The 14,078-nt window shown below is 43.3% G+C and overlaps 2 protein-coding genes across 2 annotated transcripts in view; one reads left to right on the forward strand and one right to left on the reverse strand.

Moving 5' to 3' along the window:
• Window positions 1-14,078, reverse strand: part of LOC309808830 (forkhead-associated domain-containing protein 1-like) — a gene marked incomplete at both ends in the record, with an annotated part of 1,104,685 nt that overhangs the window by 834,906 nt on the left and 255,701 nt on the right. The window lies entirely within an intron of this gene.
• LOC309808006 (forkhead-associated domain-containing protein 1-like) overlaps window positions 1-14,078 on the forward strand; it is a gene marked incomplete at both ends in the record, with an annotated part of 84,571 nt that overhangs the window by 42,666 nt on the left and 27,827 nt on the right. The window contains one exon of the mRNA XM_082628015.1: window positions 2,671-2,907. Coding sequence (XP_082484141.1) covers window positions 2,671-2,907 — 237 coding nt within the window. The remainder of the gene's footprint in view (window positions 1-2,670; window positions 2,908-14,078) is intronic.

Genomic DNA, 14,078 nt, shown 5'->3' on the forward strand with positions numbered 1-14,078 from the left:
AATCACTTGGTCAACCTTCAGTGATGGAACAGTGATGCAAAAACACGTTCCTAGCAGGAGGAATTGAGCCCTGAAGTCAGGGAGGCCTGGGCCAAGAGACTCGTTAAAGAACCAGAGAGGTTTAAAGCAGGGATGCAAGCAGAACAGGTGGATTCAAGCCATCCTGGGAAGGGCCCAGGTCAATTTCTCCCCACTTAGACACGACTCGAAAGTTACTCTAAAAGAAGCAGTCTATAATATCTCGCTTTCCTTCAGGGCCAGGGCCTGCTCCTGCAGCAATTCTCAGAGTTTGTGAGGAGGAGACCTACCTGGGGTTCTTGTCAGACACGGAAATCCAAACCTTCAGGAGGCAGGGGGTTCCAACCCAGGCATCCTGGGACCAGACTCTGAAAAATGTTGCAGAAAGGCGAGAAGCCACGCTCAGATTCTGTATTTATCGCTGTGTAACAAGCCATCCCAAAACTTAGCGGCTTCAAACAGCAATTCATTATTCCCCAGAATCTATGGGTTGACCTGGAAGGTTCCTTTGCTCGCGTCCCCTGGCCTCACTCATGCGGCCTCAGTCAGCCGCTGGCTTGGCCAGTTTGGTGGTCGGTCTCCATTGGCCTCCTTCCCACATCTAGGGCCTCAGCCAGGATGCCTGGACTGGTGCGCCCCTTTGTGCATGTGGTTTTTCATCACAGCACGGTGGTCTCGGGGTTCCCAGGGGGCCAGAGCAGAAGCTGCACAGCCTGTAAGAACTTGCCTGGAGATCATGCAGCATCACTTCCACTCCATTCCGTTGGTTAAAGCAAGTCATGGGGCCAGCCCAGACTAGAGGGTGGGGAAATAGACTGGATGGCAAAACTGCAAAGTATTTGTTGCCATTTTTCAACCTGCCTCAATTTTAACTTGGAAATATAGTGCAACCACTATAATTTTTTCTATTTTTAGAAAATTTTTATAAGCCATTTATCATTTTTTCTATTTATAATAGAAAGAATTCTTTCTCTTTATAAGCCATTTCTACCCTAACTTGCCAGGACTCCTTCAAGTGACAATAAACAAATTAGCTTGAGGGGGAGCATCGATTAGCTCAACTTATTGGAAAATTTAAAGGACCACTAGCTTCAGGTATGGCTAGATCCAGGAGCTTGAATAATGTCATCAGAACACCTCCTCACTACCAACCTCTCCCCTCTGTTTCCCTCAGAGTCTGGCTTTCTACATGACGCTGGCTTTGTGTGTCAGAAAAGACAAACTCAGGCAAACAAGCCTACATATTTAAAGTTTATGATCCAAAAGAAGGCAAGATGCTCTCCCTCTGTAATCGATGTGTGAAATCTCTGATTGACCAGCTTGGGCCACATGCACATGGGGAGGTGGGACAGGAAGGAGCAGGGCACATGACTGACAATCCTACCCAGACCCCATGGAAGGAGGAACGCTCCCTCCAGAAGGGCAAGGGGACCCTCACCAGGAAAGCAGAACCCACAGCTGTCCACTGCCCTCTGCAAACTTCTTATATTCCAGCACTGGCACGGGGCCTGGCACTTAGTTGCTGCCCGATGAATGTTTGTTGCATGAGAAATGAATAAGCACCTGGCTGATCATAACAGGGTGAAACAGGGGAAACTGCCCAGGAGTAGGGAATATGTCTGATGCTCTCTCTTGAAGTTTTGCCACCAACTTTCACAAGGACCCAAAGGAAGGCCCCTGGCAGCAGCTGGCAATGTCAGACAGGCTTTCTCATGAGCGAGACCCTGTCCTTCCCCAGGTCACGGAGCTAGCAGGTCGTGAGGCTGACTGGACGGCTCTCCTGGGAATGAGCTGGCCCAGAAATTGCCCATTTACCTCCTCCCGTGACTGCTTTGGAAAAGGCCTCTGGGGAATTTTTTCTTCTTCTTCTTCTTCAGTTTTTCTGACATTTTATTGATAACGTCTGGTGAGAAGTTTGGGGGAATTTTTTTTTCCTTTTTTGGAAAACCTAACCAATTCTTTGGCTGCAGAGCTTTATCACTGGAGAGATGGAGGACAGGGTTAATTATACCTGTGGGTACAGTCTACCAGCAATTTTGTTTTTCCAGCCGAAAGTTGACATGAGCCCATGCAAATAAATCAGTATTCCTGTCTCATTTACTTTCCAGATTGAGTTACCTGGAAAAAATTCATACATGAATAGCCAAAAGAGGCAGGAAATATTAGAAGAGAGGAAAGGGAAAACAAATAGTTAAGAATGTTTTAACTTAAAACAAATAACCCTCATTATAGGCAGAATGTGGTCAAACAGAATGTTGTTTTCCTAACTACCTTTCCTAGGTCCCCAGTGTGCTAGGCTATATATTATAAATGAAAACACTCTAAGTAAACTTTCTAGCAACAAAAGTTCCCAAGTGGGATGGTTGTTCTTAATATGAAAGTCTAATTCTCGGGGAAAGGAAAGTTTCCGTACCTGTGAGGTATAGACATCCATTACAGGAGTCTATATACAGTTACCTCATTTTAACCCAATTCTTGTCTCTATGAGATTTTCGAAGTGACAGAGATAGCCTTGAAAGTCTGCTTTTTCCCTCCCTGCCTGCCCTCACCTTCCCAAAGAATGATACCATATTTTTCCTGTCTTTCTTTAAATGGGCTCAGCCTTACACCCAGACCCACACCTAGTAAATTTCCCATCTGGCCTCCACCCAGGATGAAATAATTCTGCTGCTGGGAAAAGAAGTCAGCCGTCTCTCCGATTTTGAACTTGAATCTAAATACAAAGACACCGTGATAGCAAGCCTGCAGAACCAAGTGGCCAACCTGAGCCAGAAGCTGTTGGAAACAGCTGCCTCCAGGCAGAAGGAGAGGGTGATCCCGCCCAAGTTTCAGGTTCTGCATGAAGAGGACGATGCCCAACAGAGAGAGATCCAGAGCTTGAAAAACCAGGTAGGGCTCAGAGACAAGTGGGTCGGGGCCTTGGGGTCACAACACAGGGTGACAGCTCTCAGGTAGAGCCTGGGGGGAGCCACCCGGGTAGTTAGAAATGGGCAGTGAGCACAGCATGGTGAGGAGTACAGTTCCAGGGAGTGCAGGGTTGGCAAGTTTCTAGCCTTGTAAGAACAATATTAGATTTGATTAAGTGCCTACCATGTTCAGGCCCCGGTGCAGGTGCTTTGGGTGCATTAGCTTATTTATTTATTTATTTATTTATTTATTTATTTATTTTATTTATTTATTTATGGCTGCATTGGGTCTTCGTTGCTGTGCACGGGCTTTCTCTAGTTGCAGTGAGCAGGGTCTACTCTTCACTGTGGTGCATGGGCTTCTCATTTCAGTGGCTTCTCTTGCTGCAGAGCATGGGCTCTAGGCACGTGGGCTTCAGTAGTTGCAGCATGAGGACTTCAGTAGCTGTGGCTCACGGACTCTAGAGTGTAGGCTCAGTAGTTGTGGCCCACGGGCATAGTTTCTCCACAGCATGTGGGATCTTCCTGGACCAGGGCTCGAGCTCCTGTCCCCTGCATTGGCAGGGGGATTCTTAACCACTGCACCATGAGGGAAGTCCCCTCATTAGCTATTTAAACCTCAGTCTTCTGACACATGCCATTCTACAGATGAGGAGACTGAGGCACGCTCAGCGATGCCCAGGAGCTTGTTACAGCTTGCACAGCAAGTGAGAGACAGTGATGTGATTTGGGCTCAGCTCTGCCACCTTGTACACCTCATGCTTTCACACCCACTTTGCATTTCCACCCAACTCCTGTCGCTTCAGTGACCACTTCTCACACCCACCCGGACCCAGCCAGAAAGAGCTGGAGATGGGGAGAAGGAACCCCACAGTGTTCCAAACACTGAGGCCTTTATCAAACCCTGAAGGCAGCTGCTGGTTCATTTATAGGGAATTTCACCAAAAATTCTCCACCCAGAATGTCTGGATTTACCAGTCAACTTCCTTCCTCCTGAAACTAAATCCAAAAGAAAAAAAAAAATTTTCTTAAGTTTTAAAGAACTACTTTAAAATTGGCCACTGATCTGGTACATAAATTATATCTCAACAACGTTGATAAAAAAGCAATTGGAAATTGATGAATTTTGGCCTCAGTGCATAATTCTGCTTAAAACCGTAGTCAGATTTGGTTCAACATGACGGAGTAGAAGGACATGCTGTCACTCCCTCTTTCGAGAACACTGGAATCACAACTAACTGCTGAACAATCATCGACAGGAAGACACTGGAACTCACCAAAAAAGATACCCCACGTGCAAAGACAAAGGAGAAGGCGCAAAGAGACAGTAGGAGGGGCGCAATCCCAATGAAATCAAATCCCATCACTGCTGTGTGGGTGACTCACAAACTGGAGAACACTTATACCACAGAAGTCCACCCACTGGAGTGAAGGTTCTGAGCCCCACGTCGGGCTTCCCAACCTGGGGGTCCGGCAATGGGAGGAGGAATTCCTAGAGACTTAGACTTTGAAGGCTAGTGGGATTTGATTGCAGGACTTTGGCAGGACTGGGGGAAAGAGCGATTCCACTCTTGGAGGGCACACACAAAGTAGTGTGTGCATTGGGACCCAGGGGAAGGAGCAGTGACCCCATAGGAGACTGAACCAGACCTACCTGCTAGTGTTGGTGGGTCTCCTGCAGAGGCAGGGGGCAGCTGTGGCTCACCAAGGGACAAGGACACTGGCAGCAGAAGTTCTGGGAAGTATTCCTTGGCATGAGCCCTCCCAGACTATGCCATTATCCCCACCAAAGAGCCCGGGTAGGCTCCAGTGTTGGGTCACTTCAGGCCAAACAACTAACAGGGAGGGAACCCAGACCCACCCATCAGCAGACAAGCAGATTAAAGTTTTACTGAGCTCTGCCTACCAATGCCACAGCCAGCTCTACCCACCACCAGTCCCTCCTATCAGGAAACTTCCACAAGCCTCTTAGATAGCCTCATCCACCAGAGGGCAGACAGCAGCAACAAGAAGAACTACAATCCTGCAGCTTGTGGAACAAAAACAATATTCACAGAAAGACAGAAAAGATGAAAAGGCAGAGGGCTATGTAACAGATGAAAGAACAAGGTAAAACCCCAGAAAACAACTAAATGAAATGGAGATAGGCAACCTTCCAGAAAAAGAATTCAGAATAATGATAGTGAAGATGATGCTGGACCTCAGAAAAAGAATGGAGGCAAAGATCGAGAAGATGCAAGAAATGTTTAACAAAGATCTAGAAGAATTCAAGAACAAACAAACAGAGATGAACAATACAATAACTGAAAAAAAAAAACCACACTAGAAGGAATCAATAGAATAACTGAGGCAAAAGAACGGATAAGTGACCTGGAAGACAGAATGGTGGAATTCACTGCTGCGGAACAGAATAAAGAAAAAAGAATGAAAAGAAATGAAGACAGCTTAAGAGACCTCTGGGACAACATTAAACACAACAACGTTCACATTGTACGGGTCCCAGAAGGAGAAGAGAGAGAGAAAGGACCCGAGAAGATATTGAAGAGATTATAGTCAAAAACTTCCCTAACATCGGAAAGGAAATAGCCACCCAAGTCCAGGAAGCACAGAGAGTCCCATACAGGAGAAACCCAAGGAGAAACACACCGAGACACATAGTAATCAACTTGGCAAAAATTAAAGAAAAATTATTGACAGCAGCAAGGGAAAAATGACAAATAACATACAAGGGAACTCCCAGAAGGTTAACAGCTGATTTCTCAGCAGAAACTCTACCAACCAGAAGGGAGTGGCATGATATACTTAAAGTGATGAAAGGGAAGAACGTACAACCAAGATTACTCTACCCAGCAAGGATCTCATTGAGATTCGATGGACAAATCAAAAGCTTGACAGACAAGCAAAAGCTAAGAGAATTGAGCACCACCAAACCAGCTCTATAACAAATGTTAAAGGAACTTCTCTAAGTGGGAAACACAAGAGAAGAAAAGGACCTACAAAAACAAACCCAAAACAATTAAGAAAATGGTCATAGAAACATACATATCGATAATTACCTTAAACGTGAATGGATCAAATGCTCTAACCAAAAGACACAGGGTTGCTGAAAGGATACAAAAACAAGACCCATCTATATGCTGTCTCCAGGCGACCCACTTCAGACCTAGGGACACATACAGACTGAAAGTGAGGGGATGGAAAAAGATATTCCATGCAAATGGAAATCAAAGGAAAGCTGGAGTAGCAATACTCATATCAGGTAAAATACACTTTAAAATAAAGAATGTTACAAGAGACAAGGAAGGACACTACGTAATGATCAAGGGATCAATCCAAGAGGAAGATATAACAATTATAAATATATATGCACCCAACATAGGAACACCTCAATACAAAAGGCAATCGCTAACAGCTCTAAAAGAGGAAATCAACAGTAACACAATAATAGTGGGGGACTTTAACACCTCACTTACACCAATGGACAGATCATCCAAAGAGAAAATTAATAAGGAAACACAAGCTTTAAATGACACAATAGACCAGATAGATTTAATTGATATTTGTAGGACATTCCATCCTAAAACAGCAGATTACACTTTCTTCTCAAGTGCGCATGGAACATTTTCCAGGATAGATCACGTTTTGGGTCACAAATCAAGCCTCAGGAAATTTAAGAAAATTAAAATCATATCAAGCATCTTTTCTGACCACAACGCTATGAGATTAGAAATGAATTACAGGGAAAAACCTGTAAAAAACACAAACACATAGAGGCTAAACAGTACGTTACTAAATAACCAAGAGATCACTGAAGAAATCAAAGAGGAAATCAAAAAATACCTTGAGACAAATGACAATGAAAACATGACGATCCAAAACCTATGGGATGCAGCAAAAGCATCCCATAGTTCTAAGAGGGAAGTTCATAGCTATACAAGCCTACCTCAAGAAACAAGAAAAATCTCAAATAAACAATCTAACGTTACACCTAAAGGAACTAGAGAAAGAAGAACAAACAAAACCCAAAGTTAGCAGAAGGAAAGAAATCATAAAGATCAGAGCAGAAATAAATGAAATAGAAACAAAGAAACCAATAGCAAAGATCAATAAAACTAAAAGCTGGTTCTTTGAGAAGTTAAACAAAATTGATAAACCATTAGCCAGACTCATCAAGAAAAAGAGGGAGAGGACTCAAATCAATAAAATTAGAAAGGAAAAAGAAGTTACAACAGACACCGCAGAAATACAAAGCATCCTAAGAGACAACTACAAGCAACTCTATGCCAATAAAATGGACAACCTGGAAGACATGAACAAATTCTTAGAAAGTTATAACCTTTCAAGTCTGAACCAGGAAGAAATAGAAAATATGAACAGACCAATCACAAGTAATGAAATTGAAACTGTGATTAAAAATCTTCCAATAAACAGAAGTCCAGGACCAGAAGGCTTCACAGGTGAATGCTATCAAACATTTAGAGACGAGCTAACACCCATCTTTCTCAAACTCTTCCAAAAAATTGCAGAGGAAGGAACACTCCCAAACTCATTCTCTGAGGCCACCATCACCCTGATACCAAAACCAGACAAAGATACTACAAAAAAAGAAAATTACAGACCAATATCACTGATGAATATAGATGCAAAAATCCTCAACAAAATACTAGCAAACAGAATCCAACAACACATTAAAAGGATCATACACCATGATCAAGTGGGATTTATCCCAAAGAGGCAAGGATTCTTCAATATATGCAAATCAATCAATGTGATACACCATATTAACAAATTGAAAAAGAAAAACCATATGATCATCTCAATGGATGCAGAAAAAGCTTTTGACAAAATTCAACTCTGATTTATGATATAAACTCTCCAGAAAGTGGGCATAGAGGGAACCTACTTCACCATAGTAAAGGCCATATATGACAAAGGCACAGCAAACATCATTCTCAATGGTGAAAAACTGAAAGCATTTCCTCTAAGATCAGGAACAAGACAAGGATGTCCACTCTCACTACTATTCTTCAACATAGTTTTGGAAGTCCTAGCCACAGCAATCAGTGAAGAAAAAGCAATAAAAGGTATCCAAATTGAAAAAGAAGAAGTAAAACTGTCACTGTTTGCAGATGACAGGATACTCTACAGAGAGAATCCTAAAGATGCCACCAGAAATCTACTAGAGCTAATCAATGAACTTGGTAAAGTTGCAGGACACAAAATGAATGCACAGAAATCTCTTGCATTCCTATACACTAATGATGAAAAATCTGAAAGAGAAATTAAGGAAACACTCTCATGTACCACTGCAACCAAAAAATACAATAGCTAGGAATAAACCTACCTAGGGAGACAAAGACCTGTATGCAGAAAACTGTAAGACACTGATGAAAGCAATTAAAGATGATAGCAACAGATGGAGAGATATACCATGTTCTTGGATTGGAAGCATCAATATTGTGAAAATGACTCTACTACCCAAAGCAATCTACAGATTCAATGCAATCCCTATCAAATTACCAATGGCATTTTTTAGAGAACTAGAATAGAAAAGCTTAAAATTTGTGTGGAGACACAAAAGACCCCGAATAGCCAAAGCAGTCTTGAGGGAAAAAAACGGAGCTGGAGGAATCAGACTCCCTAACTTCAGCCTATACTACAAAGCCACAGTAATCAAGACAATGTGGTACTGGCACAAAAACAGAAATATAGGTCAATGGAACAGAATAGAAAGCCCAGAGATAAACCCACACACCTATGGTCAACTAATCTATGACAAAGGAGTCAAGGATATACAGTGGAGAAAAGACAGTCTCTTCAATAAGTGGTGCTGGGAAAACTGGACAGCTACATGTAAAAGAATGAAATTAGAACACTCCCTAACGCCATACACAAAAATAAACTCAAAACGGATTAGAGACCTAAATGTAAGACCAGACACTCTAAAATTCTTAGAGGAAAACATAGGAAGAACACTCTTTGACATAAATCACAGCAAGATATTTTTTGATCCACTTCCTAGAGTAATGGAGATAAATACAAAAATAAACAAATGGGACCTAATGAAACTTCAAAGCTTTTGCACAGCAAAGGAAACCATAAACAGGATGAAAAGACAACCCTCAGACTGGGGGAAAATATTTGCAAAGGAAGCAACTGACAAATGATTAATATCCAAAATATATAAAGAGCTCATGCAGCTCAATATTAAAAAAACAAACAACCCAATCCAAAAATGTGCAGAAGACCTAAATAGACGTTTCTCCAAAGAAGATATACCGCTGGCCAAGAAGCACATGAAAAGCTGCTCAACATCATTAATTATTAGAGAAATGCAAATCAAAACTGCAATGAGGTATCACCTCACACCAGTTAGAATGGGCATCATCAGAAAATCTACAAACAACAAATGCTGGAGAAGGTGTGGAGAAAAGGGGACCGTCTTGCACTGTTGGTGGGAATGTAAATTGATACAGCCACGATGGAGAACAGTATGGAGGTTCCTTACAAAACGAAAAATAGAATTACCATAGGACCCAGCAATCCCACTACTGGGCATATACCCAGAGAAAACCATAATTCAAAAAGCCACATGCACCCCAGTGTTCATTGCAGTACTATTTACAATAGCCAGATCATGGAAGCAACCTAAATGCCCATCAACAGACGAATGGTTAAAGAGGAAATGGTACATATGTACAATGGAATATTACTCAGCCATGAAAAGGAACAAAATTGGGTCATTTGTAGAGACGTGGATGCATCTAGAGACTGCCATACAGAGTGAAGTAAGTCAGAAAGAGAAGAACAAATATCCTATATTAACGCATATATGTGGAACCTAGAAAAATGGTAAAGATGAACCAGTTTGCAGAGCAGAAATGGAGACACACATGTAGAGAACAAACGTATGGACACCAAGGGGAGAAAGCGGCAGGGGGTGGTGGTGGTGGTATGATGAATTGAGAGATTGGGATTTACATGTATACACTGATGTGTATAAAATGGGTGACTAATAAGAAAAATATAAATAAATAAACATTTTAAAAAAGGAGAGAGGAAAAAAAAAACCATAGTCAATGCTTGGGGCCCTTTGTTCTCTTGTTCTCTGTTTACTGTCTTTCCCTCGGTAACCGATTCTAGGTACACAGTTTCAATCCTAGAAATGGTGCTCTAGAAAGGACACAGATTGTGTATGGTGAACCTAGGAGATTCTAGCAGGAAACTGTAAGCTCCATGAAGGCAAAGGTTGGGCCCAGTAACCTTCTAGAACTCTGTTAGGACCGTGTCTGTTTGTCTGTTCTTTATTCATCCATCCACCCATCCGTCCATTAATCCAAAGAAATATTTTGGGGGGCCTATCCCATGCCATGCCCTCTTCCAGGCTCTGAGAATTCAGCAGAGAACAAGACAGACATGATCCTTCCCCCTGTTATGCTCTAGTGAGGGAGACAGAAAAAACAAGTCAACAAATACATGCTCTAATATTTAAATGAACTAATGACTCTCCTTCAAACCTGGTTTTGAAAAAACAATGAAAGTAACAGGTCCTGTAGGAATTATTAGTGCAAACAGCTACCTTGACAGGTAGCTGACACATTAATGAGCATCTTTTTCTTGAACTGAACCCAATTTTGCTGAAATATTCCTTTCAGTTATTCTCCCATTTCAGAGGTTTCCTGAGAAAATGACATGTCTTTTTCAGGTACATGGATGAGGCTGAATTATTCCCACATACCTTTTTTATTTTTGGCCATACCACGCGGCTTGCAGGATCTTAGTTCCCTGACCAGGGATCAAACCCAGGCCTCCAGCAGTGGAAGCACAGAGTCCTAACCACTGGACTGCCAGGGAATTCCCCACATACCATTTTTTAAATAATTGAAATATATTTGACATAGAATATTATATAATTTCCACATATCTTTGAATATCAGCCGGTCCCAATTTGAGTATTATTTAAAGTGGCTGCCGATATCTTGGGGAAAAAATGTTTTTTTACAAAGAAATTATCTAGAAATAATTACACTGATGCATCATGCTCTTGCCTCCCCTACCACTGGAGCTTCACTTATAACTGAAGAAGAATATTTTATAGCAAGGCATATATGAACCAGAGGCTCCATCGGTTTGAACTCAAATCGAGTTTCAACCACTGACATTTTAGTTTCTTAACTATTCTACTGCCTGCAGAGCATTCCACCAGAAGTGTAAGCCACATGGCAGGTTGATTTATGGTTCTGATTACTTTATGTGTTTTCCCTGGTCCCCGAAGGTGTGTGCATAATGATTTGCTCTCAGAGATCTTCGATCTGCTACAGTATCACTAGAAAATTCTTACCTCCATGTGCTCTTATACGCCTGTGCTAATTAGAAACCAAATTATCATCCTGAAAGAATCACTCCTCCTAGCACTCTTAACTTTCTTATGATTCAGTGCCCATTTTATTACACAGCTTAACAGACATTAAACATCTTGGAATTTATGCCATTACAAACAATATGGATATTTACTTTGATAGTAAAAGTATCAAAGAGGTTTGAAGACTCTTTGGAGTTTTCCAGCAATCCAAAATCCTAAAACTCTGACACTCAGATTGAAATATTTTCAATCTGTCAAAACCACTGGAGTCTTAGAGGGGAATGTATGTTTTCCCTTCTGGAAGTTTGTCTCTGTGTGTTCTATCTCTGGTATCATGCAAATAAAAGCATTAAGCTGAGAAGAGCTTACAAACACTTTCAGTGTTCCAAGGACCTTTTATGGAAAAGTTGTATTTACCCCCAACAGAGAAAAGTAAGATGTGAAAGAATTTTTTCACTCAAAGTTTCCAAAGCACAAACATGCAAAAGTATAGCCTTGGGGAGAGTGGGGGTCAGAGTGGCCTGTGTCCCCGCAACTTCTAGCATAGACCCCCCCCAATAATGTCTCAGGTGCCCCAGGGAAAAAGTAAGTGTAACTGCCCCAAATGTCCTAGACTCTGAACCATGATGGTGTATGAAACGAGTCAGAAAACTTGTGAGACCTTGACGGTTCTGTTAATTCTACCAGAGTAATAATGACAAGATTTCCAAGGATACAAACCAAGACCAAAGGCTGTGAGCGCCATCTGGTGGCCATATCAGCACGCCCGAACTCCATTACCTGGGCATGCCCACCACCTCCCCCCAATCTTTTTTTTTTTTTTTTTTTAGCGTGATGCCCGCAACCTGGTCTGATTGTAAACAGGGAATTTCCTGTATTTCTTCTTTTGGAGGGATTATTTTTATTTAAGACACTGAGTCTCTATTTACTCTTATAACAGTTATTTTTAATTTAATGCACGTTTTTAAGTTTAAAAAGGGAGCTGCTTCTACGAAAAACGCTAAGAAATTATAGTGGGACTAGCCAAGAGACATGGGAAAAATAGTGAAAGTGGTATATGAATGACTGAAGTTTAGGAACTCTCTTCGGGTGGGGTTGCCAGATAAAGTAAGGACACCCAGTTAAATTTGAATTTTAGAATTTCGTTGTAGTGTGTGTCCCAAATATTGCATGGGACACATTTGCACTGAAATATTATTCATTATCTGAAATCCTATTTTAAGTGAACATCCTTTTTTCCTCCCCTAAATCTGGCAACCTTACCTTAGGAGAACAAAGAAATTGCACCCAGGACTTCCCTGGTGGCACAGGGGTTAGGGATCCGCCTGCCAGTGCAGGGGACACGGGATCGAGCCCTGGTCCGGGAAGATCCCACCTGCCGTGGAGCATGTAAGCCTGTGCGCCACAACTACTGAGCACTCGTGCCACAACTACTGAAGCCCGTGTGCTTAGAGCCCAGGCTCCGCAACAAGAGAAGGTGCCGCAATAAGCCTATGCACCGCAACAAAGACCCAACGCAGCCAAAAATAAATTAATAAATAAATAAAATTTATTTTTAAAAAAGGAAAAGAAATTGCATCCTTCTCCTTGTCACTTCCATTTTGATCTATCAAAACAAGCTAGTGGGGCTTCCCTGGTGGTGCAGTGGTTGACAGTCCGCCTGCCGATGCAGGGGACACAGGTTCGTGCCCCGGTCTGGGAAGATCCCACATGCTGCGGAGCGGCTGGGCCCGTGGGCCATGGCCACTGAGCCTGCACTTCCGGAGCCTGTGCTCCACAACGGGAGAGGCCACAACAGTGAGAAGCCCGCGTACAGCAAAAAAAAAAAAACAAAAAACAAAACAAGCTAGCTCTTGTCCTGTCTACGGATTGCTTGACATTTATGCCCCAATAAACGTGTCCCTGTGGGAGTACTGAGGCCTGACATCTGAAAAATCACAGGGCAAAGGCCCACAGTGCACCTTGAGGTGGGAATGTCCGGGCCACTCAGAACAAGCAGTCTGGCCACATCAGACCGAGAGGGAGGGGGTTCTGGGCCCAGCTCTCTTTCCCGGCCTCTCGGGTACCTGCTCTGTGGAGGCCGAGGCCTGGCAGCTACTTTCGGGCCCTTACCAACGTTGCATTTGATGGAGAGCCTTCCGCACCCCATGTGTAGACCTAGACCCCTGGAGGGGGGCCCGCCCTTGAGGGGGCTCTGAGCCATGGACTTAGAGGGTGCTCACAGCAGCCATAGATAGAGCCGGCCTGTGGTGCTCCCACCCACGATTCCTGTATTTCCTTTATTTTTTTATTATTTTTTTTTTTTGCGGTACGCGGGCCTCTCACTGTTGTGGCCTCTCCCATTGCGGAGCACAGGCTCCAGATGCGCAGGCTCGGCAGCCATGGCCCACAGACCCAGCCGCACCGCGGCATGTGGGATCTTCCCGGACTGGGTCACGAACCCGCGTCCCCTGCATCGGCAGGCGGACTGTCACCCACCTCGTCACCAGGGAAGCCCCTGTATTTCCTCTTAATAACAACCACACTGGCGTTTAAGTGAGCCTGGCAAGGCTTACAAATGCACACATAAAGATTACCAACTACCTTCCCCAGAGACGGACGAGGGAAGTTGAAGCTAAAACACACCGTGAGGGCTTCCCTGGTGGCGCAGTGGTCGAGAGTCCACCTGCCGATGCAGGGGACACGGGTTCGTGCCCCGGTCCGGAAAGATACCACATGCCGCGGAGTGGCTGGGCCCCTGAGCCATGGTCGCTGAGCCTGCGCGACCGGAGCCTGTGCTCTGCAATGGGAGA

This window comes from Mesoplodon mirus (assembly GCF_964341445.2).
Source record: "Mesoplodon mirus genome assembly, chromosome: 7".
NCBI lineage: Eukaryota > Metazoa > Chordata > Mammalia > Artiodactyla > Ziphiidae > Mesoplodon > Mesoplodon mirus.